At 41.3% G+C, this 26,436-nt stretch overlaps 1 protein-coding gene across 18 annotated transcripts in view; it reads right to left on the bottom strand.

Moving 5' to 3' along the window:
• Positions 1–26,436, bottom strand: part of phldb1b (pleckstrin homology-like domain, family B, member 1b) — a 293,495-nt gene that overhangs the window by 131,173 nt on the left and 135,886 nt on the right. For 17 of the 18 annotated variants that reach the window (XR_011343351.1, XM_069894733.1, XM_069894724.1 and 14 more), the window contains one exon: positions 19,490–19,612. Coding sequence is in view for 17 of the 18 variants with exons in the window: in XM_069894733.1 (XP_069750834.1) it covers positions 19,490–19,612 (123 nt within the window). In the remaining variant the exon portion in view is untranslated. Of the gene's footprint in view, positions 1–19,489; positions 19,613–23,535; positions 23,803–26,436 lie in introns of those variants that run through there. The other variant, XM_069894740.1, reaches the window with a different exon arrangement.

The raw sequence follows: 26,436 nt of genomic DNA, 5'->3' as shown, positions 1-26,436 counted from the left end.
GTCTTTTGAGTTTTGCTTGCTTGCTGCTACCTCAGTGCACCACATCAAGTTATGTTTAATACACAAAAATGCTGGAGAAACTCAGCAACTCAAGCAGCTTTTGTTGTATATCCTTTCCTTAAAAATTACACTTGGACAAGAAGAAGTACTGGGCATGGTGGTTTTTTATTTAAATCAAAATGGTTCCTCCCAGCCTTACAATACAATGCTATTATGTGATGTCACGCGCCTGCATATACCCACGACAGTATTCTTTATGGCAAAGATTCATAACCAAGATTTCGGGCCCGAGCCTTTCATCAAGGTATGAGCAAAAGGCAGGCAGGCGTCTAAATAAAATGTTGGGGGGAAGGAGGTGGTGGTGAGGCAAGGAGAGGAGCCTAGGGCAACAGGCAAGAGGTCATAGGTGGATATGTGTGGGAGGGTAGAAGAGAAAAAAGCTGGGAAGTGAGAGGGGATAGCTCTCAGAATGGAGAGGGAAGGCGGTGGAGAGCTGGTGAAAAGGAGTTAGAGGGATAGGGAAGGGCTGAACAGAAACCAAAGAAATTTATGTTAATACCATCCGGCCAGAAGTGCCCAGATGGAATATTAGGTGTTATTCCTCTAATTTCTGGCCAGTCTCGGTTTGGCAGTGCATGAGATCATGGAACACAAGAACATAAGAAATAGGAGCAGGAGTAGGCCATCCGGCCTGTCAAGCCTGCTCCGCCATTCAATAAGATCATGGCTGAACTGATCATTGACTCAATTCTACCTACCTGCCTTTTCCCCATATCCCTTAATTCTTTTTTTATGTAAAAATCTATCTAACTGAACCTTAAATATGTTTAATGATGTAGCCTCAGCTGGTTCCCTGGGAAGAGAATTCCGCCGATTCACTACTCTCTGGACAGACATGTCGGTGTGGGCATGTTAAGTTATGTTAATTTTTGAAATTTAACATGTGGAAAGTAGTTGTCCGATTCTAATAGTGCAACTGCATTTCAAAATGATTGCGTTGGTTGCAAAATGCTAGGGGCATCCTGAGGATATAAGAAACACTAGCAATTTTTCATAAAATCACATCCCTTTAAACCTTTCCCATTGATCAGCCGGCCAACAGTTGCAGCAGGATCATTAGAATGATATATTTGGGGTTGATTTACTGATGAAACCCAATAGATTAGCCCAGACTAGAACAGAACTCATTAAATCCCTTGCAATTAATATGATTCAAACAGCAGCTGGAACCTGGTACGTGTAACAAGCACAGACAAGTTACGTATATCATAATTGAAAATCAAATCACTTTGTTTACTCAATTCTTCTGTAATTCTTTTAAAGTCTAGGTACAAACTTGCACTGTACTGTACTTATTAATACACACATTTCAAGCAATCAAATTATCTGTCTTATAAATTCCTGAGGCTCAAACATAGAGCAGTCACGTTAATCAAACTAGGAATGTATTCCCTGGGTGAGTTTTTAAATCTGTGCAATGTTTCGTGTCGTGATAGTCTGTCTTAAAAAAAACAACAATTGACTCATTTCGTTCCTCTCTTTGATGTCCCTCCTGTTCTGGTGAGAGACAGTGGGCTTTGGGTTTGATCAGGTTTGTCTCAGGGGTCGCAAAGTACTCTAGGACTTCAATTACATTACCACTTCACTCAGCGATTGCAGCTCCTCACTAACGAGCCTGCCAAGGTAATGGTCGTAGCAGGGTGCAGGCAATACGTTGCTCCATCTCCTCTTTAAACAGTGGTCGTCAGTTTATCTGGAGCAGTATCACCAGTGGATTGTCCTCCGACTACCGCCAACCCTATGATGCCCAACCGCTTGCTCTAAACCCAACCAACAAACTCCACCCCTAAAGAAGCAGGCTAAGGCACCAGCTGCATGTCTATAAGCGCGAAGGGGGAGGCAGGAAGCAGCCTGTTTCTTTAGTATGAGCAATCACTGGAGGGCATAAATGAAAGCAGCCTTGTGTGTCTGTCTAATTTAAAATAATCTAATACATTCCCTTCTGTGGCCAGATCTACTGTGGTTTGTAAGGGTCAAATCAAACCAGTTATTTATATTTCTATTCATGTCTAACTATGCTTAGGTTGATAGAGACATGCTTAATTATACCTTTTAAGCCCCCTCCCCCACCTTCAATCTTGCATTGCTTTTTATGTTATGTACAAGGAGGTCATTCGGTCCATCTTGCCTGTGGTAGGTTTTACAAAGAAATATCGAAAAGCCATGGCTTTTCCCTGACTGATTCTAACAGATGGTTTTCACCATTCTGACAGGCAGCAAATTTCAGATGCATAGAAAATTTTGATTTAATCTCCCTTTCATTTTTTTGTCAATTATTCCAAATCCATGTCCTCTGCTTATGAATCTTCCAGTCCTTGGAAACAGATTTTCCTCATTTAGATTCTTGAATCTCCTCATATGTATTTTTACACATCTCCATTCAGTCTCCTCCTGACTGTCTTTGCTCTCAGAAGAATAAATCCAAGTTCTTGACACGTCCTTCACTGTGGTTTACTCAAGAGAATAACCTCTCCTCTGAAATTGTGCATCGGTCCTAGATTATCAACCCCTGACCTTTGGCAGAAATACAAATCTTTAGAACTCCATCTTCAAGTACTCCTGCTGCTGAACTTTTTTCTCACCCTAAGATCCACTTCCAATTGACAATATTCATGATCCCAAATGATTTATTTTACTCTCGTCTTGGATAATGGCATCAGCGTGATTCACCAATCATTCTGACTTGATATCACCCTCAAACAGCACTAACTATGCTTAGGATGAAAGAGACATGCTTAACTTTACCTCTTAAGCCCCCCACTTTCAATCTTGCATTGCTTTTTTGTAACTGAAGAGATTCCTGTGGTAGAAATATCTAATTAGCCTTACTGCCATGATTTTTCCTTTGGTTGCTCTTTTTGGTACCACTGGAGAAGAAGTCGTTTAACTCCAACCAAATGTAGCCCTCTGTCCTTCACCTCTCTTTTGGCTAGACGTGTGGTATTAATAAAATGGAGGGATGCATGCTTAGTGGCTGAGGGATATTATGTTTTGTTTAAATATAGAAAATATTCGCTATTATGTTAGTAATACAAACAAAAAGTTTCAAATGATGTGGGGATCTTTCCTGAGTTATTTTCGAAACCTTAGTTAAACTAAGGACTATTTTCTTCACTCATTTTTTTTCTTTTTCTTTTTTTCTTCTCTAAATATAAAACCCGATTTCCAACAACTACTGTATTACTCCAGAATGAAACACACTTTAAATATAGAATTCTGGTTTATACATGAGGCTAAAGAGGTGAGTGCTTTTTCAGGATAAAATTACTAGATGTGCTTTTATTACATGGATGTACTCCATGTAAAAGTTTGACAATTTTGTTGCATTCTTTATCTTTTTGACATCTATATTGTGTAGTCTAGAAATTTTCTGTACATGCTTTGTTTATTCTTGTAAAATTCAATAAAAACATTGTCCAAAAAAAGTATGACTTCATTGCCTTAGATGCATCAGCATCAGTGCAGACTCACGATGAAACCTGGATTCTTTGTGGCTCATTCCCATGTTGCATTGGACAATTAAAAGCTACAGTATGACTGATTATCCAAAATCCTCAGTTATCCAAAATTTTTTGGATCCGGAAGTGATGTCTGTTCGGCTCCGAAATTTTTTTTAATAATTGAGGATTTCAGAAAAATCAGAAATCCTCATTTATCTGAAAATTTTTGAAGCCAAATGACATCATTTCACCTTCAAAATTATTTGGATAAATGAGGATATCAGAAGCAATCAGAAATCCTCAGGTAACCGAAATTTTTTGGAGCTGAACTGATGTCACAGGATGAAAAAGTTTTGAAATTTTGGAAAAACCTTTGAGTAGAATTTTGTGTTTTTACTGTTGGATTTATCTTATTTTGTTCAGGTTGCTTTTTTTTGGGTAAGAATTAAACATTATTTCATGCTTAAAAAACCTTTCCTTGTTGTTTGTTGGTGTTTAAACACTGTTACAAATTGCAACTGTCATGTTGGAAATGGGCTAATTTAAAAAAATGACCAGTTATCCGAAAATATCATTTATCTGAAATAGGCCCAGCCCTGACCATTTATAGAGCTTTCTTACACAGGCACTATTTTATGAATGTTTTTCATAGATGGGAAGGATGAAATAGATTTATTATGTACCAGAGAATTTGATTTTATTGTTGTTCTTCCTCGTCTTCTGGTGCAATCCTCAGCATAATTCAAGGGAATAACCCATGCCAATTAATCATTTGGATCTTAAAGAGAACAAGGTAAGCAATATCTCTGCCATTGTATTCAAAGGCTCCCTTGATTGTCAATACTACTGCTGAGCGAGTTGCAAATATTTTTAGGACAGCAATGATTCCATGCTAGGTGTAAGCATTGTAACGATCCAAACAGATGGAGAAGGGGGGAATTGCACCTGCAATAGGTGCAATAATCACAAATTGAATTTGAATTGTAAGGGCAGTGGGATGAATGGGGAGTCCAATCTCCTATGGTCCAGTGTGCCTGTCAGTTTATTTGTTAAGAGGGTGGCACAGAAGGAAATTACCATTAGTCAACACAGCTGCTTACTGAGTGACTACTTTTGTCCCTGCAACACAAGCAGGGCGAGTATATTTGTCAGCACAATTTATGCTTTGTTGGCAATAAACTCATCACTTTTACCTGTTAACCTCCAGTGACAGAAGGTGCAATCAGTGATGTTGTTTCGAACCAATGATGGATTCCCAAATATAACACTCTTGGAGGTGAGGTGAACACTTTATGGAACAGACCAAATGAACCCTGGAAACTCATCCCATGAATGCTACACTCCTGTTCCAATGGAACTAAATATTTTCAGGGTCTTATTGGTTTAATTTTCATGAATTCTCTATTTTATTTCTTGTAAATATCAGGAAAGTGACAGAAATGAGATTGGATTAGTTTCCCTGAATCCTGAACAACAATATTTTCTACTTGTGAATTTTATTGTGACTCAAAGAATACTTTCTGTAGTTAGAAAATGAAGGAAAAAAATGCTTTTCTATAACATCTCTCAGGACATCTCAATGCACTTTATAGTCAATCATTCTGAAGTATCTTCATTTTTCCAGTGCAGGGAGACCTCCAGATGATTTATGGATTGCTCACATCAACAATCATCAATGTGTGAAAAGCCAGGTTAGCTATTTATCAATGTTGCAAGTTGAGGGATAAATATTAGGCAGAACACAAGGAAGCTAGCAAAAACATAATGCTAGAAAAACTCAGCAGATCAAACAGTATATTTTATATCACAGAGATAAAGATACATTACTAACATTTCGGGCCTAAACGGTTCATCAAAGTATGAGCAAAATGTAGGCAGGCGTCTGAATAAAATGGTGGAGGATAGAAGCAGGGGGAGGAGCACAAGAGGTCATAAGTGGATAAGGGATGGAGGACATGAGAAAACAGGGGGAAAAGTGAATAGCTCTCTGAATGGAGAGGAAAGGGGAGCCCAGTGCTGGAGGAAAGGAGTCAGAGATCAGATTCAGATTTATTGTCCGAGTACATACATGACATTGCATACAACCCTGAAATTCTTTTTCCTGCTGGTGAGGCAGAATTACTACTGATTGGCAGTGCAAAAAAAAACTAACTTAATGACAACATGTGAACAAATAAAGAAATGTAAACAAACTGACTGTGCAATACAGAGAGATAAAAATATCAATGAAGTACAAAAGTTAGAGTCCTTAAATAAATCCCTGATTGAGTTTGTTAGTGAGGAGTCTGATGGTGGAGGGATAACAGCTGATCCTGAAGTCTTGTGGCAGTTTGACTTCTCTCCTGATGGTAGCAATGATAATAGAGCATGTGCTGGGTGATATGGATCTTTGATGATTGCTGCTGTTCTCCAGTGACAGGGTTCCTTGTAGATGTTCCCAATGGTGAGGAAGGTTTTCCCCAAGATGTGCTGAGCTGTGTTCACTACCTTTTGTAAGACTTTTTACTCTGGGGCATTTGTGTCCCCATACCAGACCACGATGGAGCCAGTTAGCACACTTTCCACCACACTTCTATAGAAATTTCCCAGGGTTTCTGAAGTCAATACCAAACCTCTGCAAACTCCAGAGGAAGTAGAGGTGCTGATGTGCTTTGTTCATGGTGCTATTTGTGTGTTGGGTTCAGGAAAGATCCTGCAAGGTAGTGTCTCCCAAGAACTTAAATTTGCTCACGCTATCCACCTCTGATCCCCCCCCAATGATCACTGGATCATACATCTTCGGTTTTCTCTTCCTGAAGTCAACAATCAGCTCCCTAGTATTGGTGACATTGAGTGCGAGATTGTTGTTGGTGCACTATTCAGCCAAGTTTCAAATCTTCCTCCTGTATACTGACTCATCGCCCTTTTTTATACAACCCACTACCATGGTATTTTCAGTGAACTTGCAGATTATGTTATTGTCATACTGAGCCACACAGTTGTAGGTGTAAAGTGAGTAGAGCAGGGGTCTAAGAACACAGCCCTGTGGTGCTCTGGTATTGATGGAGATTGTGGAGGAGATGTTCTTATCAATTTTCACTGATTGTGGTCTCCAGGTGAGGAAATCAAGGACCCAATTACACAGTGGGTGTTGGGTCCCAGATCTTGGAATTTGCTGATCAATTTTGAGGGGATGATGGTGTTAAATGCCAAACTGTAGTCGATAAAGAGCATCCAGATATATGCATTTTGGATGCTCTTTAGAGATTAGAGATGTTCTTTAGAGATAGGGGAGGACAGGGTGTAGTTCAACAGTAACCGGAGAAGTGATGTTAATACCATCCAGTTGGAGAATGCCCAGGTGGAATATCAGGTGTGGCTCCTTCAATTCATGGGTGGTTTTGTTTGGCAGTGCATGAGGCCAGCACAGGAGCCAAACAGTCCTTCCAAGTGAAGCATCACTTCATTTGTGAATCTGCGGGGGTCATCTATAGCATTAGGTGCTCCCGTTGTGGCCTTTTCTACATCAGAGAGACTAGATGCAGACTGGGAGGTCGCTTTGCTGAGCACTTTCATTTTGACTGTCTGTATCAAGGATGGGGATCTCCCAGTGGCCAACCATTTCAATACTACACCCTACTTCTGCACCTACATACCTGTCCATGGCCTTTTAGGTTTGCTGTTCATGAATTCTAAACTTTTCTTGTCCTTGCAGGAATCAGGATGGAAGTAGAAAATGAAGTTGGCTAAATTTGGGAACCATTACATAGCTTAGTTGAATGTTAGGGGCATTATATTCTCATCTCTTGAGACAAGTTGATACACTGTACAGTGCAAAATAAGTTTAACCTATTTAATCCCATGCACAATGTGGACAAACACCGGTGATTTAAAAAAAAATCTTATTTAAATTTTTTTCCATACATGTCTTTCTTTGGCTTGGCTTTGCGGACGAAGATTTATGGAGGGGTAATGTCCACGTCAGCTGCAGGCTCGTTTGTGGCTGACAAGTCCGATGCGGGACAGGCAGACACGGTTGCAGCGGTTGCAAGGGAAAATTGGTTGGTTGGGGTTGGGTGTTGGGTTTTTCCTCCTTTGTCTTTTGTCAGTGAGGTGGGCTCTGCGGTCTTCTTCAAAGGAGGTTGCTGCCCGCCGAACTGTGAGGCGCCAAGATGCATGGATTGAGGTGATATCAGCCCACTGGCGGTGGTCAATGTGGCAGGCACCAAGAGATTTCTTTAGGCAGTCCTTGTACCTCTTCTTTGGTGCATCTCTGTCTCGGTGGCCAGTGGAGAGCTCGCCATATAACAGGATCTTGGGAAGGCGATGGTCCTCCATTCTGGAGATGTGACCTACCCAGCGCAGTTGGATCTTCAGCAGCGTAGATTCGATGCTGTCGGCCTCTGCCATCTCGAGTACTTTGATGTTGGAGATGAAGTCGCTCCAATGAATGTTGAGGATGGAGTGGAGACAACGCTGGTGGAAGCATTCTAGGAGCCATAGGTGATGCCGGTAGAGGACCCATGACTCGGAGGTGAACAGGAGTGTGTATCCTTCCCTTCCCTCCTATACCCTCCCTCTCTAAACCCCCACCCCAAAGAAATGTATATATATATGTATATACACACACACACACACACACACACACACATATATAAATAAATAAATAAATAAATAAATAAATATATATATATAAAAGGATATATAATAATATAAAGTAGAAAAGAAGTAAAAGAAAATAGCTTCATGGATTGCTCGGAGTATCACTTTCCAACACACAGGACATCAGCAAGATTTATGATTAATTTAGGGAAGAAGATTGACACAGGTCTTGAGAGGCTGGAAGAACACCTTTACATATTTATACCTAAAAGTTGCATATGCGGACTCCAAATTTGAAAAGAAATACCATATTTATTTCTCAAATTATATGTTGTTTTTTCCCAAAGGAATTTCTGTGTTCCATCTTCCCATACCCAAATGTGAACCTGATTTCCAGGTCACTGCAATACTCTTCCTTGCCACCACTAATGCTATTTTAACAAATGCTATTTATAGTTTCAACTTAGATCTTGTCCTTCTATATTCCCCAGTAGAAATAAATCTGGGTTATGAGGAAATACAATGCCTGTAACTTGTTCTAAATCCCTAAATTCACCCAAAAAAGATTTACCTTGGGACATGAGCAAGTTGAATGCAAGAAAGTTCCTGTCTTTTCACCACACCTAAAACATTGATCTAATAAATCTAATTTAATTCTATTAAATTTTTGTGGTGTCAAATACAGCTGATGCAAAAAATTGTACTGAATTAATCTATACCTTATATTAATAGTATTTGTCATACAATCTCGACAGAAATCTGACCATCTTTGCTCATCAATTGTAATATTCAAATCCAGCTCCCACCTCTGTCTAGATTTGTGGACTCCATGTTTAGTAATTCCTGTTTGTAATAAAAGATACATTGCAGAAGTAAATTTCTTAGTAAGAATTTCCTAGTAAGAATTTCCACATCACTACAAGTAGTTAACAACATCGCTGGACCTAACTTATCTCTCAAGTAGCCTCTCATTTGAAAAAAACAAAGAAGTGTTATAAGGTGTTCCATATTTATTCCTTAGTTGTTCAAATGACATCAATTGGCTTTGTTCATAACAATCCAATATTTTAATGCCTTTATGAAACCAATTAGTTAAAAATTGATGATCCTTTGAAAAAGGTAAAAAGATATGGAGAGGAGAGGACTGGAGGGGGACTAGGAGGGTGGGGATTTGTTACGGCATGGACTAGTAGGGCCAAACTGGCCTGTTCTGTCCTGTAAGTGGTTATATGGTAATATAATTTTGAATTTGAGGCAACTTGGGTGATATACTTCCTTTCATTCCAATTGCATCATTTATCTTGTTCCAAACAGTAATCAAATGTTTCAACAATGGTGTTTATTTAACACCAATCACTAATTTTGAATCCTATTTGTATATAAATTCCTTTGCAAATCTCTCTCCTATTTTATCCAATTCTATTTTAACCCCTGTCTGAGTTTTCTGCTTCTGCAAGAAAAAGGTGTGATTTGAGTTGCTTGAAAGTAATTTTTAAAGTTAGGAAGCTGTAGGCTTCCCAATTCTTTTTTCCATGCTTATATTTATATTACAGTTTCTGCAAGAATTAAATAAACATGTAGAAAATTTCTTAGGAAAGGTAAGATGTTGAAACACTGGTGATTGCAAGAAGTTTCAATGCTCCGATTCCTGGACGAGTTCTCAAATGAGGATGGCTGTTTCTACCCAATTCTCATGAAAAATATGTCCTTGCAGCTGTGGAAGAAAGTTTAGGAAAGATTGTGAACTTTGGGCCTGCTGGTTGGAGGTGACAAGAACACCAAAAGTTCAATTTTTAGGCAAAGTTTACATTCCCCTTGTGAACTTTTTAGGATAAGTGAAAGTTTTAGGACAATGTGTTCTATTCCAAAATATTTTGTGTTGTGAGTTTTTTTGTGATAAATGTACCTTAAAGGTTACATTATTTTTTTAAGTTAAAAATATTTAGATATATAAAATATTTGCATTTTGGTGTGTTTTACTACAATCACAGCGTCTGCAGATTTTTGTGTTTCACTCACTATTTAGACATACAGCATGGTACCAGGTCCTTCCATTCCACGAGCCCACGCCACCAAAATACTCCCATGTGACCAATTAATTTACTAACCCTGTGTATTTTTGGAAAGTGGGAGGAAATGGGAGCATTTGGAGGAAATCCACACAGGCAGGGGGAGAACGTAAAAACTCTTTACTGACAGCGTCGGATTTGAAGCTGGATTGCTGGTACTGTAAATGCTTGGTGCTAACCATTACACTGACTGTGTCAAAATATTTGCAAAACAGAGGGATATCAATATTTTCATGTTCTCAAGTTGAATTCCCTTCTTTCTGATTTACTTTGATTTACTGTATGGGTACAGAGTCCAACAGGGAAATGTTATCAGTTACAGGAACTGACAAAACAGTACAGACAAAAACTTACCTGAAATTGTTTGTGGCGGGATATGATACAAATGCATTGTGTTCTATACATGGCTGGTGATTTAACAGCATGAGATTCTGTAACCTCAGTAAATTGATACAGTAGTGGGTTGTATAAAGGAAGGGGATGAGTCAGTATACAGGAGGGAGGTTGAAAACTTGGCTGGATGGTGCACCAACAATGACCTCACACTGTCACCAAAACCCAAGGAGCTGATTAATGTCTTCTGGATAGGAAAACCAGAGGTGTACAATCCAGTGATAATTGGGGGATTAGAGGTTGGAGGGGGTGAGCAAATTTAGGTTCTTGGGAGTCACTATCTCGGAGGATCTTTCCTGGATCTAACACACCAATGGCATCGTGAAGATACAAGATTCAACATTAAATTTATTATCATAGTAATAAAACAATGTCATATTACATGAAATTTCTTTTTTTTCCTGCTGCAAGGCAGACAGATTCGCTACTGGCAGGAATTGCCTAAGTGCCTCTTACAGTCAGACTTACAGTCAGAGAGAGAGAAGCAAAAGAGTGTCTTCCAGAGTCACCGAGTATCTATAGATTCGCCTCTTGCACACAGAGTCCAGTCCAAACCATGGGCAACACGAGCTCCAGATCCAATTCTCTGGAACCCTTCAGTGCCCTCAGAATTTCCTCGCATCCCATTTCTGATACCTGGTACCCCTACAGAGAGTTTCCAGCCAGATTCCAGCAGTCTGCAGCCCGGTGCGAGTTTCCTGACAGCAGTCTCCAGCAGCCCACAGCTTCCACGGGTTCCTCACCATGAGTCGCCAGCAGCCCACTGCATGCACTCAGCCACAGAGCCCCCTCTGTGGTCTGCCCCCATGGTCACTGTCCTGTGGGTCATCTCCTCCACTTCTCCTTCTCAGACGGGAGTGGGGGGAGCAGGTTGATCTTCCTGTCCTCTGGTACCCTGCTCCAGTCCTCTGCTTCCCTGGAGCCTGCAGTCCCCTGTGGCTGCTGCCGATGAATAGGCACCGCCATCTTGGGTGCATACCCACGGTCGCAGGATTTCAAATAAAACTACCGTCTGCTCCCTCAACAGGCCACTCAAAGCCCTTGCAGAGCCGATAGCAGACTGGGTGGATAGACCCTGCGGGAGCGCTACATCTCCACTCCTCACTCCCCACAGGTCCATACCAATGGCAGCTCTGCCGCTATGGCAGTTCCATCAGCGCTGCCAATTTGAAAGCATGTCAAGGCCTCTACTTCCTCAGAAGTTTGCAGAGGTTTGGTATGACACCAGAAACCCAGGCAAATTTCTACAGGTGTGGTGGAAAATGTGCTGACCAGCTACATCATGGTATAATCTGAGAACACCAATACCCCAGAGCGTAAATCCCTCTATAAGGTAGTGGACACAGCCCTCCTCACTATTGAGTACATCTACAGAGGATGTTCCCATTGAAGGGCAGCAGAAATGATCAAAGACCCACACCACCTAGCACATGCTCTGTTTTCACTGGTGCCACATCAGGAAATAGGTCTAGGTGCCACAAGACTCACATCTACAGGTTCAGAAACAGCTGGTACCCCTCCACCATCAGACTCTTCAACAACAAACTCAATCAGAGACTTATTTAAGGACTCTTATTTGTACACCTTATTGATTTTCTTTTGCTCTCTCTGTATTTACGTTCATTATCTGTTTACAGTTCTTTTATTTGTTTACATGTTTACGCTGTGTCTAGTTTATTTTTCGCACTACCAATTCGTAGTAGTTCTGCCTTGCCTGCATGAAAAAGGAATTTCAGGGTTGGATGTGATGTCATGTCCTCTGCTAAATCTTTATTATTGTAATAATCCATTAAATCTTTCATTACTGCTGTTGTCAAACCTGATACTGTTGCTACAGAATTGTCCACTGTTCTATATTATTTGTTCCTCATGACCCACTTGCACCATTCAGTTCCTCTCCAATATTCTTTTTATTGCAGTGTAACCAGCAATGTGAATTTCACAGACATGGGCAGGGATGAAGCTATTGATCCTGGCACAAGGATCCTCTCCCAATTCTGCACATTCTCTTGAGATTAAAAAAAAATGTGTATCTCATTTTATCATTTTGGGAGGATATTTGCCCTGGGAATATTTTTTATCCTAGACATGGAAAGGGTTAATGTGACAATGCAAGCATTATGATTTAGTTGTTATTTAGTTCTGCTCACCTCCATGCATTGGTGCTGTTGAGCGCTATAAATGTCTGTCTCTATCTCCCTTATTTCTTACTGGTAGCAGTCAGCCACAAACCTTTCAATCTCCAGGGACAGTGCGAAATGCCCCTTTATTCTCTGATGTCTGCATTAGATCTTAATTATTCCAATATCCTGTGTAAACATTATCTTACTGCTGCACTCTTGACTATGTAAACAAGCTGGATAGTGCAGGAGCCAATGATCAGGGAAGCAGTTGGATATCTGATCACGCCGGCACCTGTCGAGGTTGGTGGGATATTTCAGCTCCATTTCCTTTTGCTCACTTTTTCCTTTCCTCACTTTTCTGAATCATTCTCTATATGGCTCAGTGAGGACTTGTCTCCCATTTCTAGCTTCAGATGAAGTAGCTGGTTTCATTTGCATTATGATCAGAGTTTGACAACGAGCTGTACCGAGAAATTATCTGGAGAGATCCTGCAAAGAGGCAGGTTTTAAAGGAGCGTATGAAAAGAGGTAGAAAGGTTTAAGGAGGAAAGTCTGATGCATATGCCCTTGACCACTGATTGAAAGCAGGTCTGTCAAGGGGAAGAATACTGAAAACTTTGTGAGTCGGATTCCTGGAGGGCTGCAGAGATGGAGAGGGATGAGGACTTGGAAGGACTTAGAAATTAAAATAGTACTATAATGTCTAAACATTAATATGATCATTAATCTTTCTTTCTTTGGCTTGGCTTCGCGGACGAAGATTTATGGAGGGGGTAAAAAGTCCACGTCAGCTGCAGGCTCGTTTGTGGCTGACAAGTCCGATGCGGGACAGGCAGACACGATTGCAGCGGTTGCAAGGGAAAATTGGTTGGTTGGGGTTGGGTGTTGGGTTTTTCCTCCTTTGCCTTTTGTCAGTGAGGTGGGCTCTGCGGTCTTCTTCAAAGGAGGTTGCTGCCCGCCAAACTGTGAGGCGCCAAGATGCACGGTTTGAGGCGTTATCAGCCCACTGGCGGTGGTCAATGTGGCAGGCACCAAGAGATTTCTTTAGGCAGTCCTTGTACCTTTTCTTTGGTGCACCTCTGTCACGGTGGCCAGTGGAGAGCTCGCCATATAACACGATCTTGGGAAGGCAATGGTCCTCCATTCTGGAGACGTGACCCATCCAGCGCAGCTGGATCTTCAGCAGCGTGGACTCGATGCTGTCGACCTCTGCCATCTCGAGTACTTCGACGTTAGGGGTGTAAGCGCTCCAATGGATGTTGAGGATGGAGCGGAGACAACGCTGGTGGAAGCGTTCTAGGAGCCGTAGGTGGTGCCGGTAGAGGACCCATGATTCGGAGCCGAACAGGAGTGTGGGTATGACAACGGCTCTGTATACGCTTATCTTTGTGAGGTTTTTCAGTTGGTTGTTTTTCCAGACTCTTTTGTGTAGTCTTCCAAAGGCGCTATTTGCCTTGGCGAGTCTGTTGTCTATCTCATTGTCGATCCTTGCATCTGATGAAATGGTGCAGCCGAGATAGGTAAACTGGTTGACCGTTTTGAGTTTTGTGTGCCCGATGGAGATGTGGGGGGGCTGGTAGACATGGTGGGGAGCTGGCTGATGGAGGACCTCAGTTTTCTTCAGGCTGACTTCCAGGCCAAACATTTTGGCAGTTTCCGCAAAGCAGGACGTCAAGCGCTGAAGAGCTGGCTCTGAATGGGCAACTAAAGCGGCATCATCTGCAAAGAGTAGTTCACGGACAAGTTTCTCTTGTGTCTTGGTGTGAGCTTGCAGGCGCCTCAGATTGAAGAGACTGCCATCCGTGCGGTACCGGATGTAAACAGCGTCTTCATTGTTGGGGTCTTTCATGGCTTGGTTCAGCATCATGCTGAAGAAGATTGAAAAGAGGGTTGGTGCGAGAACACAGCCTTGCTTCACGCCATTGTTAATGGAGAAGGGTTCAGAGAGCTCATTGCTGTATCTGACCCGACCTTGTTGGTTTTCGTGCAGTTGGATAATCATGTTGAGGAACTTTGGGGGACATCCGATGCGCTCTAGTATTTGCCAAAGCCCTTTCCTGCTCACGGTGTCGAAGGCTTTGGTGAGGTCAACAAAGGTGATGTAGAGTCCTTTGTTTTGTTCTCTGCACTTTTCTTGGAGCTGTCTGAGGGCAAAGACCATGTCAGTGGTTCCTCTGTTTGCGCGAAAGCCGCACTGTGATTCTGGGAGAATATTCTCGGCGACACTAGGTATTATTCTATTTAGTAGAATCCTAGCGAAGATTTTGCCTGCAATGGAGAGCAACGTGATTCCCCTGTAGTTTGAGCAGTCTGATTTCTCGCCTTTGTTTTTGTACAGGGTGATGATGGTGGCATCACGAAGATCCTGAGGCAGTTTACCTTGGTCCCAACAAAGCTTGAAAAACTCATGCAGTTTGGCATGCAGAGTTTTGCCGCCAGCCTTCCAGACTTCTGGGGGGATTCCATCCATACCTGCTGCTTTGCCACTTTTCAGTTGTTCGATTGCCTTATATGATCATTAATATGATACCACAATAAGTGGTAATTCTGCCTCGCCTACAGGAAAAAGAATCTCAGGGTTGTATGTGATGTCATGCACATACTCTGACAATAAATCTGAACTTTGAAGATCAACTAAGACTCGTCCAACAGTGATGGCTACGGAAGTACTACCCGTTTAACAAAATTTAACAAAAAGACACTCTTAGTTGTCTTACTTTTAACCTTCCTTCTTGCCAATTAATTCAAGTGCAAGATGGAAAGGACCAGCTTAAATTGCAACCTCACTATCTTATTATTCAGACCAAATTAAAATTTAATGCCAAATAAAATAACTTCAGCTAGATTACAAAGAAGTCGACAAGGTTTGTACATGACAGGACATTAGATTAGTTTGTGCACACAGGGTTCTGGCCTATTTTTGGGCTTTGCATGAAGTACCCTATTAGAAAGAAGGAGAGAAGTTATGGAAGGTTTAAAATGCAGTGAGAAACTTTAGGGAAGGAAGTTTTGTGGTGAGTGGGATGCACATCAAATGGTATAAATCTGCCATCAATGGCAGAACGGTGTGAATGGGTGGAATTGGTATTTTTTTTTAAGTTTGCATGTTTGAAATTGGAGGGAGCAAGGAATCCACTGGAAGATCTCAAAATCAAGGGACAAAGAGGCATTAAAAAAACCCCACCATCAGAAGACAGTTAATCATGAATCAATGAATTCTCTCTGAAACACAATGACAAGAATGCTTGAAAAGAAATAGACGAAAAGTGGTTGAATGTACTTTCTCTGATTAATTAAGACCTTTAAGATGGCACATCGTTAATAGGTTTTAGACTAGAGTTTGTAAGGTTTGGTAGATTTACAAACATTTACAGTGCTGTTAGGGAATGTGAGCTGGAATGGGATCCTCAAAAGATTTAATACATTAGTTCCATTCAATATATCACACATCATCTCTTATAATCATAAAAGAAGAAATTCTGTAAAGGAATATGGAAAGAGAATGTGTAATGAAATAATGGAACCTTGCTTATGTTCAAGATGCATACCTATTAATAATACCTACACTGCTGCTGTGCCGGGAACCTGGTGAATCAAGTTTTTGCCTGCTGCCTGCACTTTCCCAATAATGACTCACTCCACACTCAGTGTGGAGGGTCTGCTGGAGAATGCTGGTTTAGAGTGGACTACATTGGGAAGTGCAACTGCTCAATGCTGAGGTGTGGGGCCAGTGTGCTCCATTTATCGATGAAGATTGGCCAGATACTCCGGTACCCCTTGGGAAGGCTCAGTCTTCTGTGCTGATAGCTACAGCACTTTCCTGGAACTACCCAATTTCAGCCCCCGCAGGCAACCTCTGCACCAACCCTTGAAGTGATTTCTGTTGCCATGGGAGTGCCAATGGAAAGTGTTAAGTCCCAAGGAAGGATTTGTGAATCCTGGCACATTAATATTCAACACAAAGCCCACGCAGATGTCTTTTTTAAAGTACAGGAGGATATTCAGCTGTGAATATTCTTGAAGCAAGAATCAGTGCTTTGCAGGAAAGCATTAAGCAGGTTACAATATAATTCCAACCATATGGTTGACTTAAAAATGAAAGATCATCATGCTTGGTTGAGTTGAATGTTTTTCATATATTCATGCATTAAAGTGTGATATCAATACTGTTCTTCATGGTGAGGTCAGAGAGTGAATGGTTTTTGATCCATTTCTTGTCCATATTGAATTTACCTACAGGTGTTCACTTGCTTATCGGCCCTTTCATGCCTTCTACCAAACAATATCCAAATTATTTACCATAGCACTGGGATTAAAGCAACGGGCCCATGCACAGCATGGTTTAAAACGACTTGGAAGAACTAAACATCATTAATGTGCTATGTACTCAAGTGATCTTATGGGAAAAAAAAATCAATGTATATGATGTCATCTCACTGCCCCTCCTTTATGCAGTGCATCCACACAACAGAGAGGCTTGATAGCCGTAATGAAGAATTAAAAAGGACTGTTTCTCTCATTAACATTATATTGCAACAATTTAAAACAGACAATGAAAACATAAAATGTCAGAAGATGCCTGTTCTAAATCTGCAGAGATCATACCAAGAAAGTCTAATATAAGAAACAGCAAGGAACAAAAGTAAACAAAAATCTACTGTAATATTATCCGAAAAAACCTCTGCTGCCTCAATACAGTAGAGTAAAATGGAATAGTGTCTTGGAGAAATGCAGAGAGCAATTAAGAGTTGCCCACATTGAGATAGACATTATGACTATCGACCAGTCATCGACAGGTGACGAAGTGGCTGGTCTGCTGAAAGATATTAACACCTGTCTCAACACCAACATGGATCCATTCCAATTTGCCTATTGTAGCAACAGGTCTAGGGTGGATGCCATCTCATTGGCTCTACACAAAGCCCTGGACACCTAGACAGCAAAGATGGCATTTAACATCATCATTACCTCAGAACTGATCAGCATATTCCAAGATTTGGGACTTAGCACCCCACTGTGTTACTGGATCATGGCTATCCACATCCAGACCACAATCTGTGAGGTGTGGCTCGGTACGACAATAACACCATCTACAAATTCATTGATGAAACTATGGTTGTGGGTTGTATAAAAAGAGGCGATGAGTATACAGGAGGGAGATTGAAAACTTGGCTGAATGAGGCCGCAGCCCAGCACATGACAAGCAAACCCCTCCCCACCGTCAAGAATAACTATGGAAAACGCTGCCATTGGAGAGCAGCAACAGTCATCAAGGATCCACACCACCCAGCACACACTTTCTTCTGGCTGCTACCAACAGGAAAGAGATATAGGTGGCACAAGACTCACACCACCATGTTCAGGAACAGCTGCTACCCATCCACCATCAGAATCCTCAACTACAAACACAGTCAGAAGCCCCTTTTCCACTGGTATATTGTCCCAGGAATTAACAGGGAATTAACTGGGATAGGGTCCAGTGGAAAAAGAAAACAGTCAGCATGCCGGTGTCAAATGACATCATTTCACACCGGGGACTGACAGCTTCTACCCCAACTCATCCCCAGTGTCAGCTGATGCCAGTGTGCTGATTCATCCAGTGGAAAAAGGACAGCAGAAAGTCACCTGTTTCCAGTTGAAGGTAGAGCACTTCCCTGGGGAAGTGTGTTCAGTGAAAAAGCAGTCACTGTCCCAGTTAAAGGCGGGCCCAGTGGAAACGGCACAAAGGGCTTCCTATCCCGGGGCACTGCACGACCAATTAACTGGGATGCCAGTGGAAAAGGGGCTAGGGACTCATTTAAGGACTCTCACTTTTGTACTTTATTGTTTTTATTTTCTCTCAATATTGCACAGTTGTTTACATTTGTTTATTTGTTTACATGTGTACATTGTGTTCAGTTTGTTTTTGCATTACCTGTAAGTGGTAATTCTGCCTTGCCCGCAGGAAAAACAATCTCAGGTTTGTATGTGATGTCGTATACGTACTCTGACAATACATCTGAAATCTGATATTTATAGCTCAGAAATCAGGCATTTAGCCTAACAATATGGACTCCATTCAATATGGAGTCAAGGTCATAATATCTTTCCTGATCTTATGAAATAATGAGCTGATTCAAGGCACTTAGTGCCCTACACCTACTCCTAATTCATGTTCATATCCTAGTGTCCAGAATTCATCAGCCTCTTCCTGCCTGACGTCACCATGCTCTATCAACAAATCTCTTTATTCCTTATCTCCTCATTTTGATCAAGCTTTATTTTTTTAAATTTAGGGATACAGGCCCTTTCAGCCCATGAGGCCGCGCTGCCCAAATACACTCATATGACCAATGAACCGACTAACCCTGTATGTCTTTGGAATGTGGGAGGTAACCAAAGCACCTGGAGGAAACTCAGACATGGGAAGAACATGGGATTGCTGGCACTACACCAGCTCTGCCATCATTTCCCCACAAAAACCCCAGGAGATTCTAAAGGCTTCATTCAACTAGATGACTTTTCATTCAATGCAGTTTTACCAGTAGTAAAATTTTATTTCAAGATTATTATTTTACATCAAATTCTGCCTTTACAACTCACCTTCTCTGAGTTATTTGTGCATACCTTTGCTGTAAAAGTTCACTAATGTAACTGCCATTTTGTTTGTGATGAGACAGTGCATATATTCATATTGCTGGGCTGCATGTACAAGTCCTAATGCTTGAGGTATCCGTTGGCAGAAGTAAAGATACCTATACCTCCTTGCCCATCCAACGTCCACAGACCATTGTAAAGCCTAATGCATTTCAACAAAGAATAAGGCATGCCGAAGAGACCGTACCTGAAGAATGACCATAAGCCACTGCAGAATTTTGGTTCCCGGACATCATACTCTTCATTCTGTGAGCCTCGGCAGGGTGGTTAAAGCGAAAGAATGCTGACTGTCCAAGGCAGAGCATGCACCCTGTGAGGAGAAAACAAAAAGGCGCTTTGATTTTTCTTTCTGAGAATTTCATTAAGTAGGAAAACTGCAAAGCCAACCTGTGTGCATGACAGGACAAAGGTCTTTATAACCTTTTCAACAAAACAACACATCCTCATCATCGTGCATCTCCGCCAAACAAGGGATTCCAACAGTGAAACACAAAAGTGGCTGATGCTGGAATCTTGAGTTAACAGAGTCACTGGAGGAAAAGGATGAAGGTTTTTGACTTGAAATATTGACTGACCATTTCCACCCATGGATGTTGTCTGACCTGCTTAAATCCTCCAGCAATTCTTTGTTTGATCAAAAAACTCCAACTCATTGTTCCTGGTTTGCTTACTGAAGAGCCTAAAATGTACTTATCGTAAAGATTGTGGCGATTGATGTAAGTTTATTCAGACATATGATGTGTTTAATGGGGAATACAGGGAATGGCATGTGTTACTGGTGATGAATATCAAATACAGATTCATGTTCATTGGACAATATCATAGTAACAGGTGAGCGTTCATTGCGGGATGTTAAACATTCAGGTTTGCATTTACGACGAATTTCTGTACCTTGGTACTGTGTCTATTTTTAACAATGACCAACTCCAAATTTGTTCATATTTGTCAATCAAATGGTCATATTTCTACAGAGCCATATTTTACAGATCAGACTATAGATGAAGATAAGTAACTTGAAGCAGAAATTATTTATCATTATGATGTCCTTGCTTTGGTTTACTTCACAGGCATAGAAATTTTCACTGCTTTTCATGGGGAGTCACTGACAATTTATAGACCAGAATCAACATCAGAAGAGCTTGTGAAAGTAGCACTAGATTTGATATTCAAAATAAGGAATAAAAATGTCATGGTGTTTTATAATAACACTTAATAACTGACACAACTCAACTAAATACTTTGTGGTGACATAAATCTTTTTGGAGATGAAAGAACTTAATACATTTTTTTTTAGATAGAGATATAAAACACATATTATACACACACACACATATATATGGACATCTACACACTATATATATAAAAACATGAAATACACTCTTATCCTCAAACTTGCACTCGAACTCTTTATTATACTTAAGCCCCAGGTTCAGACTCAAAGCTGTGAAATGTCTGAGCTTTGATCTGTCACATTATCAACCAATTGTTGCAAAGGGATTGTAAAAATTAGCTGAAATATTCACACAGGTAGAAAAGTTAACCTCTCTCTCCACAGGAAGAGGATAAAATGAGTACACATTTATAGTCTTCATTCATCCCAGAAATCGCCAGGCAATGTGTGTACTGTGACCAGATGCAAATACTCTGCACCCTTTAGAAAGCCCTATTGCTTTATCTTGATTCCACTTCCTCTTAAATGAAACTGCTTTTTGACTCATGGTGGTAATACTCAATTTTGTCTCTCTTCTCATGAATAATGCTTCCTCTCAATACGCAATTGCACTTACGGTAACTGCTGAGAATTTCAATGATAACCAGAATGGATGGGCAGAATCTTGCTTTGTGCAAAACAGTTGTCAGATTTTGTGACAACTGTCATCATATTTTTAAATGGAGGTTTTCAGCTCTAACATATAGTGGCATATAAAGTATAAGGGGAAGAGCATTATTACAGAGTGTAAAGTTGCTCTGGAAAAGAAAGATGAATTAGTACAAAGCAAAGGTAGTCTGAGAGCACTGTTGCAGGGTTTCTGCAGGAGCCTGATGGCTGCAGGGAACTGTCTTTTAAGCCTGCTGGAGCACAATTTCACATTCTTATGTCTTCTCCCCAGTTTAAGGAAGAGGAAAAGAGTGTGCCCGGGATGTGATGGGCAGAGGAGAGGAGAGGAAGGCAATTTTGGTGAAGTGTTGAGTGACATTCGCTTCCTTCTGCAGCTCCTTCTGATCTTGAGCAGAAGGACTCCCATACCATGCTGTGATACGTCCAGCAAATATATGTTCTATCTACAAGTTGTTGAGGGACAAGGGGCTCATGCTGAATTCATTAGTCTTCCATGAAAGTAGAGATGATGCTGTGCTTTTCTTGACCATTGAAAAGACTGATCGTTTCTTCAAATACGATCTCTTTCAATCGGAAAGCATAGCAGAAGTGAGCTCAGTTCCAGACATGGTTCATATTTGTGGTTGTGGTGACCTTGTATAGAAGTGTGAGGGGCAGGTGAGGTGGGAGAGAGGAACAGAAACCATATGAGGATCAAAGTCTTCAGTGTTTATATAAAAGCAAGGCAGCTCAGAGTTGCATCAAACCGAAGATTAATACAAGTTCAGTTCCTGTGCAAAAACCAGACAAAACTTTTCTATCTGTGTGAATATTTCAGCTGATTATTACAATCCCTTTACAATAACTAGTTGGTAATGTGCCAGATCAAAGCTCAGACATTTCACAGAATGTGCACAGCCTTACTTTTGTTTCGTTTTTAGCATCTTGTCCAAACAAATCTTGCTGAGGTATGCATTCTAATGCTGAAAGAGACCACAAAGAAGAATTGAAATTTTTTAAACACTTTTTGTAACCTCAGGCAATCTCAAAGGACATACCAGTAATAAATGTATGCCTCTAAGGCACTTTGAATGATCCCCTAGTCCTGAAGGGTGCTACAGAAATGCAAGTGTTTCTATTTTTCACAGCAGGTCTTCCAGTGCCTTCGTATCTTTTTCAAGGTAAACTTTAGCTCTCCATGTCAAAAAAAACTAATACAATATTGTAAATGCATTGAATAACAAATCTGGGTTGCATTTCCTGGTAAGTCGATGCAATGATGAAGTGCTTCAGACTATTTGGAAGTCTGACAGATCCTGGGTCTGTGCCTCAGCTGTTGGGTTGGAACAGAAGCCACGAGATTATACTGAAGTTCTCCTGGCTGGACTTCTTTTCTCCTCCTTCCAATGACAGCTTCTGAACCATACCTTTGCTTTCCCTATGCTTTCTCAACTCAATCACCGCAAAAATATTGCTTTGTGATTGCTATTATTTATTCTAGATTTTTCTGAATGCCTTAAATTGAAACATCATCATTGTACGTGGATTCCTCCCTTTTCCTCTTGCATCCACTCATCCACTCCTGCTGAACCACTGTTGACAGCTGAGTTTTCAGTGCACTCAAGCTGTCTTCCTGTATGATCCTTTCATTAAACATTTCTTTGACTCAGTGTCTGAAGCTTTTTAATTGGCATTAAAATTACAAGATACATGCAAGATGCTATCAATAGTGACCTATCATGGGTGCACAACACCTCTTCACTTGTCAGGAAGGTGCAACAGTGACTGAACTTCCTGAGAAGATTTTAAGTGGCCAAGACTGCTGGCCATCATCATGCCAACCTTCTACAGGAGCTCGGTCGCTGCAAAGAAATGGATCGGAGGTCAATCCACAGGACCATAAGAGTGGAAGAGAGGAACACTGGAGTTTCCCCCCCTACCCAGCAATGTGATCTACCAGGGTTGTTGTCTGAAAAGGGCGCACAAAATTGTTGAGGACTCCTTTCACCTTGCACACAGCATCTATCAGATGCTTCCGTTGGAAAAAGAGATATAGGAGCATCAGAGCAAACCAGGCTGAGGAACAGTTTCTTCCCACAGGGAATGAGAATGCTGAAAGATCAAAAGAACTGCTCACACTAACCTTCCGAGACACTCATACTTACAAAAAAAAATATTTTATATATATGAATTTTTTTCCTGCAGATGTATTCCCTGCATGTGTGTGATGTCTGGTCATGTGTCTGCATGTTTTGCACCGAGGACTGGAGAACACTGTTTCATCAGATTGTACTTGCACAATCAGATAAAAATAAAATTAACAATTTATTTGTTAATAGAAGAGGGCAATGAATCAAACACTAACAGTCAGCACAAGCTGACCCTGTAGGGAATCAGGCAAAACAACAACATACCTGTCGGCCCATCATGTGGATGCAAACCATCTAGACTGTTCCCATATAAATATCCAAAGAATTTGAGTAAATGGTTAAAAAAAAGCCATGGCTAAAACAGCAAATGTCACACACACACACACACACACACACACACACACACACACACACACACACACACACACACACACACACACACATTCTCTCTCTCTCTCTCTCTCTCTCTCTCTCTCTATCTCCCTCACACACACACTCTCTCTCTTTCTCTCTCTCTCTCTCTCTTTCTCTCTCTGTACATGCTGAGATGTTAAATGTGAAGAAAGTCCAAAACTTTGGCCACCCTTTATTTCCCAGACATCTTGCTTAATTCTATAAACAATCAGTTCTGGGTCATTCAGTCCTGTCACATATACCAGCACTGGGACATTTGTTCATGTTACACACATCAACACTGGGACAGTCAGTCCTGTCACACTTGTCAACACAGCGATACTCAGTCTCACTGCACACATCAACATTGGGACATCAGACCTGTCATGCTCATTAACACTGGGACACTCAGTCCTGTCATACATATTAACACTGGGACACTCAGACCTGTCACACACATCAACACTGGGACACTCAGTCCTGTCACACACATTAACACTGGGACACTCAGTCCTGTCACACACATGAACACTGGGACACTCTGTCCTGTCTCACCCATCAACACTGGGACACTCCATCCTGTCACACAATTCAACACAGCGATACTCAGTCCCACTGCACACATCAACATTGGGACATCAGACCTGTCATACACATCAACACTGGGTCACATAGTCTTGTCATACACATTAACACTGGGACACTCCATCCTGTCACACACGTCAACACAGGGATACTCAGTCCTGTTGCACATGTAAAAACAGGGACACTCAGTCCCAGTGCACTCACCAACACTGAGACACTCAGTCCAGTTGAACACTTTAAAACAGGGACACTCAGACCTAGTGCACACACCAACACTGGGACACTCAGTCCCACTGTACACCTCAACACTGGGACACTCAGTCTGATTGCACACGTCAACACTGGGACACTCAGTCCAGTTGCACTCTTTAAAACAGGGACACTCAGACCTAGTGCACACACCAACACTGGGACACTCAGTCACACTGTACACCTCAACACTGGGACACTCAGTCCCACTGCACACGTCAACACTGGGACACTCAGTCCAGTTGCACACTTTAAAACAGGGACACTCAAACCTAGTGCACTCACCAACACTGGGACACTCAGTCCAGTTACACACTTTAAAACAGGGACACTCAGACCTAGTGCACACACCAACACTGGGACACTCAGTCCCACTGTACACCTCAACACTGGGATAGACAAAGCAAACAAAGATGCCTAAAGATGCTGACTTCTAAAACACAAACAGAAATGTTGGATTAATTCAGCCAGTCAGTCAGCATCGGTGGAAAGAGAAACCAGTCAGTATTCTGGGTCAGTGACCCTTTTTTGCAACTGGAATGTTGCAGATTTTAAAGCAGAGCTGCTATTAGAAATGAAATGTTTGATAAAACTTATCTGGAGATAGGTTAAGGCAGATTGGGTGATGAGCAGGATTAATAACTGTAAATATGTCCCAAGTGATGGGGTGAGGAAAGGATATCATCTTGATAATGGGAAATGATTTAATCCTGCTGCACACATCAGCACTGGAACATTTCATTCTTTTGTACATATTTGGGTTTAGGGCAGTCAGTCCTATTGCACAGCATCTGTGTTAGATTAATCAACCGTACTTTGATGAAATGAGAAAGAGGAAATTGAAAATAGACTGGAACAGATTGGTGTAATTATTCCCTCTTTTGACCACCAGCCACAAATTGGTGAGAGATTTTGCAACATTTGCATCTTGCCCGTTGTGGACTGAATAAGCAAACAACACCCAATAATTAATGTGTGAATAACTCATAAGCAGTGGTTGTAAATATGCAAAGGAAAGTGCTTGTCTCCGAGCTCAACGTAGTTTTCCCCACTCAACTTCACCCACACGCACAGAAGATCTAAAAATTTATTTTAGTTTAATTCTTAAGTACTTGATGTCACTGCCAAGATTGTCATTTATTGAACATGCCTTGTTCTGAGAGAGCCTTTTTGCTTGACCACTGGTAGAGTTCATGCAACGAGTTGACTTGCTGGGCATTCCAGACATTAAGTATTGATTTGGTATAGGAGTCAGAAATATACCCATTCTGAGTGAGAAAGGCAATATACCTTTCCTTAGAAGTGATATCTCAGAGAGATATCATTCATCTGCCTCTATTCATTTCCCATAGACCCTCATCCAGGCCTTTATTACCTCCTGCTTCAGTGTTCCCTTCTCAGCAATCCATCCATTCAAAACATTGCTGCTCCCTTCTGCGTCTGCTAACCTGGAATAGTTGCTGGCCTTCAGCACTGCTTGTTAAGATTTATTCTTGGCATCACCATCCCTATCTCTGTCATCTCTACCAGCCCGACAACGATCTAGCCTTCATCCAAATCGGTCCCTAGTTCATCTTGGTTTCTTTCAGTCCTGCCTTCACTTTACATGGCTCTCAAGTCAGCTCCCATTCTGCCTCTCTCTTTTTCTTCCCTATGCTGTTTCAAACATACTCCCACTGCCTAAAATCTCCAGATATGGATTAATGTCAAAATTTATTCAGTATCGTTCCTGGAAAACATTTTGGGATGTTTTATTATCATGAAAATTCATTAGATTTGCACGTTGTTGTGATTTGTGTGCACATCAGTTTAGCTCTGGAAGCACGACTAACTCTACTTTGAGCTACTGTGCACATTGTTTCTTTCCTTTAAATCCATAAGAGCTTCCTTCCATTCTCTCATCTCTACCTCACCTGAATCACCCATCAACACTTAGTT

The sequence above is a fragment of the Narcine bancroftii genome, chromosome 8, assembly GCF_036971445.1.
Source record: "Narcine bancroftii isolate sNarBan1 chromosome 8, sNarBan1.hap1, whole genome shotgun sequence".
In the NCBI taxonomy this organism is placed as follows: Eukaryota; Metazoa; Chordata; class Chondrichthyes; order Torpediniformes; family Narcinidae; genus Narcine; species Narcine bancroftii.
Note: the sequence above shows the minus strand (reverse complement) of the source record. Positions and strands in the feature narration are given on the sequence as shown.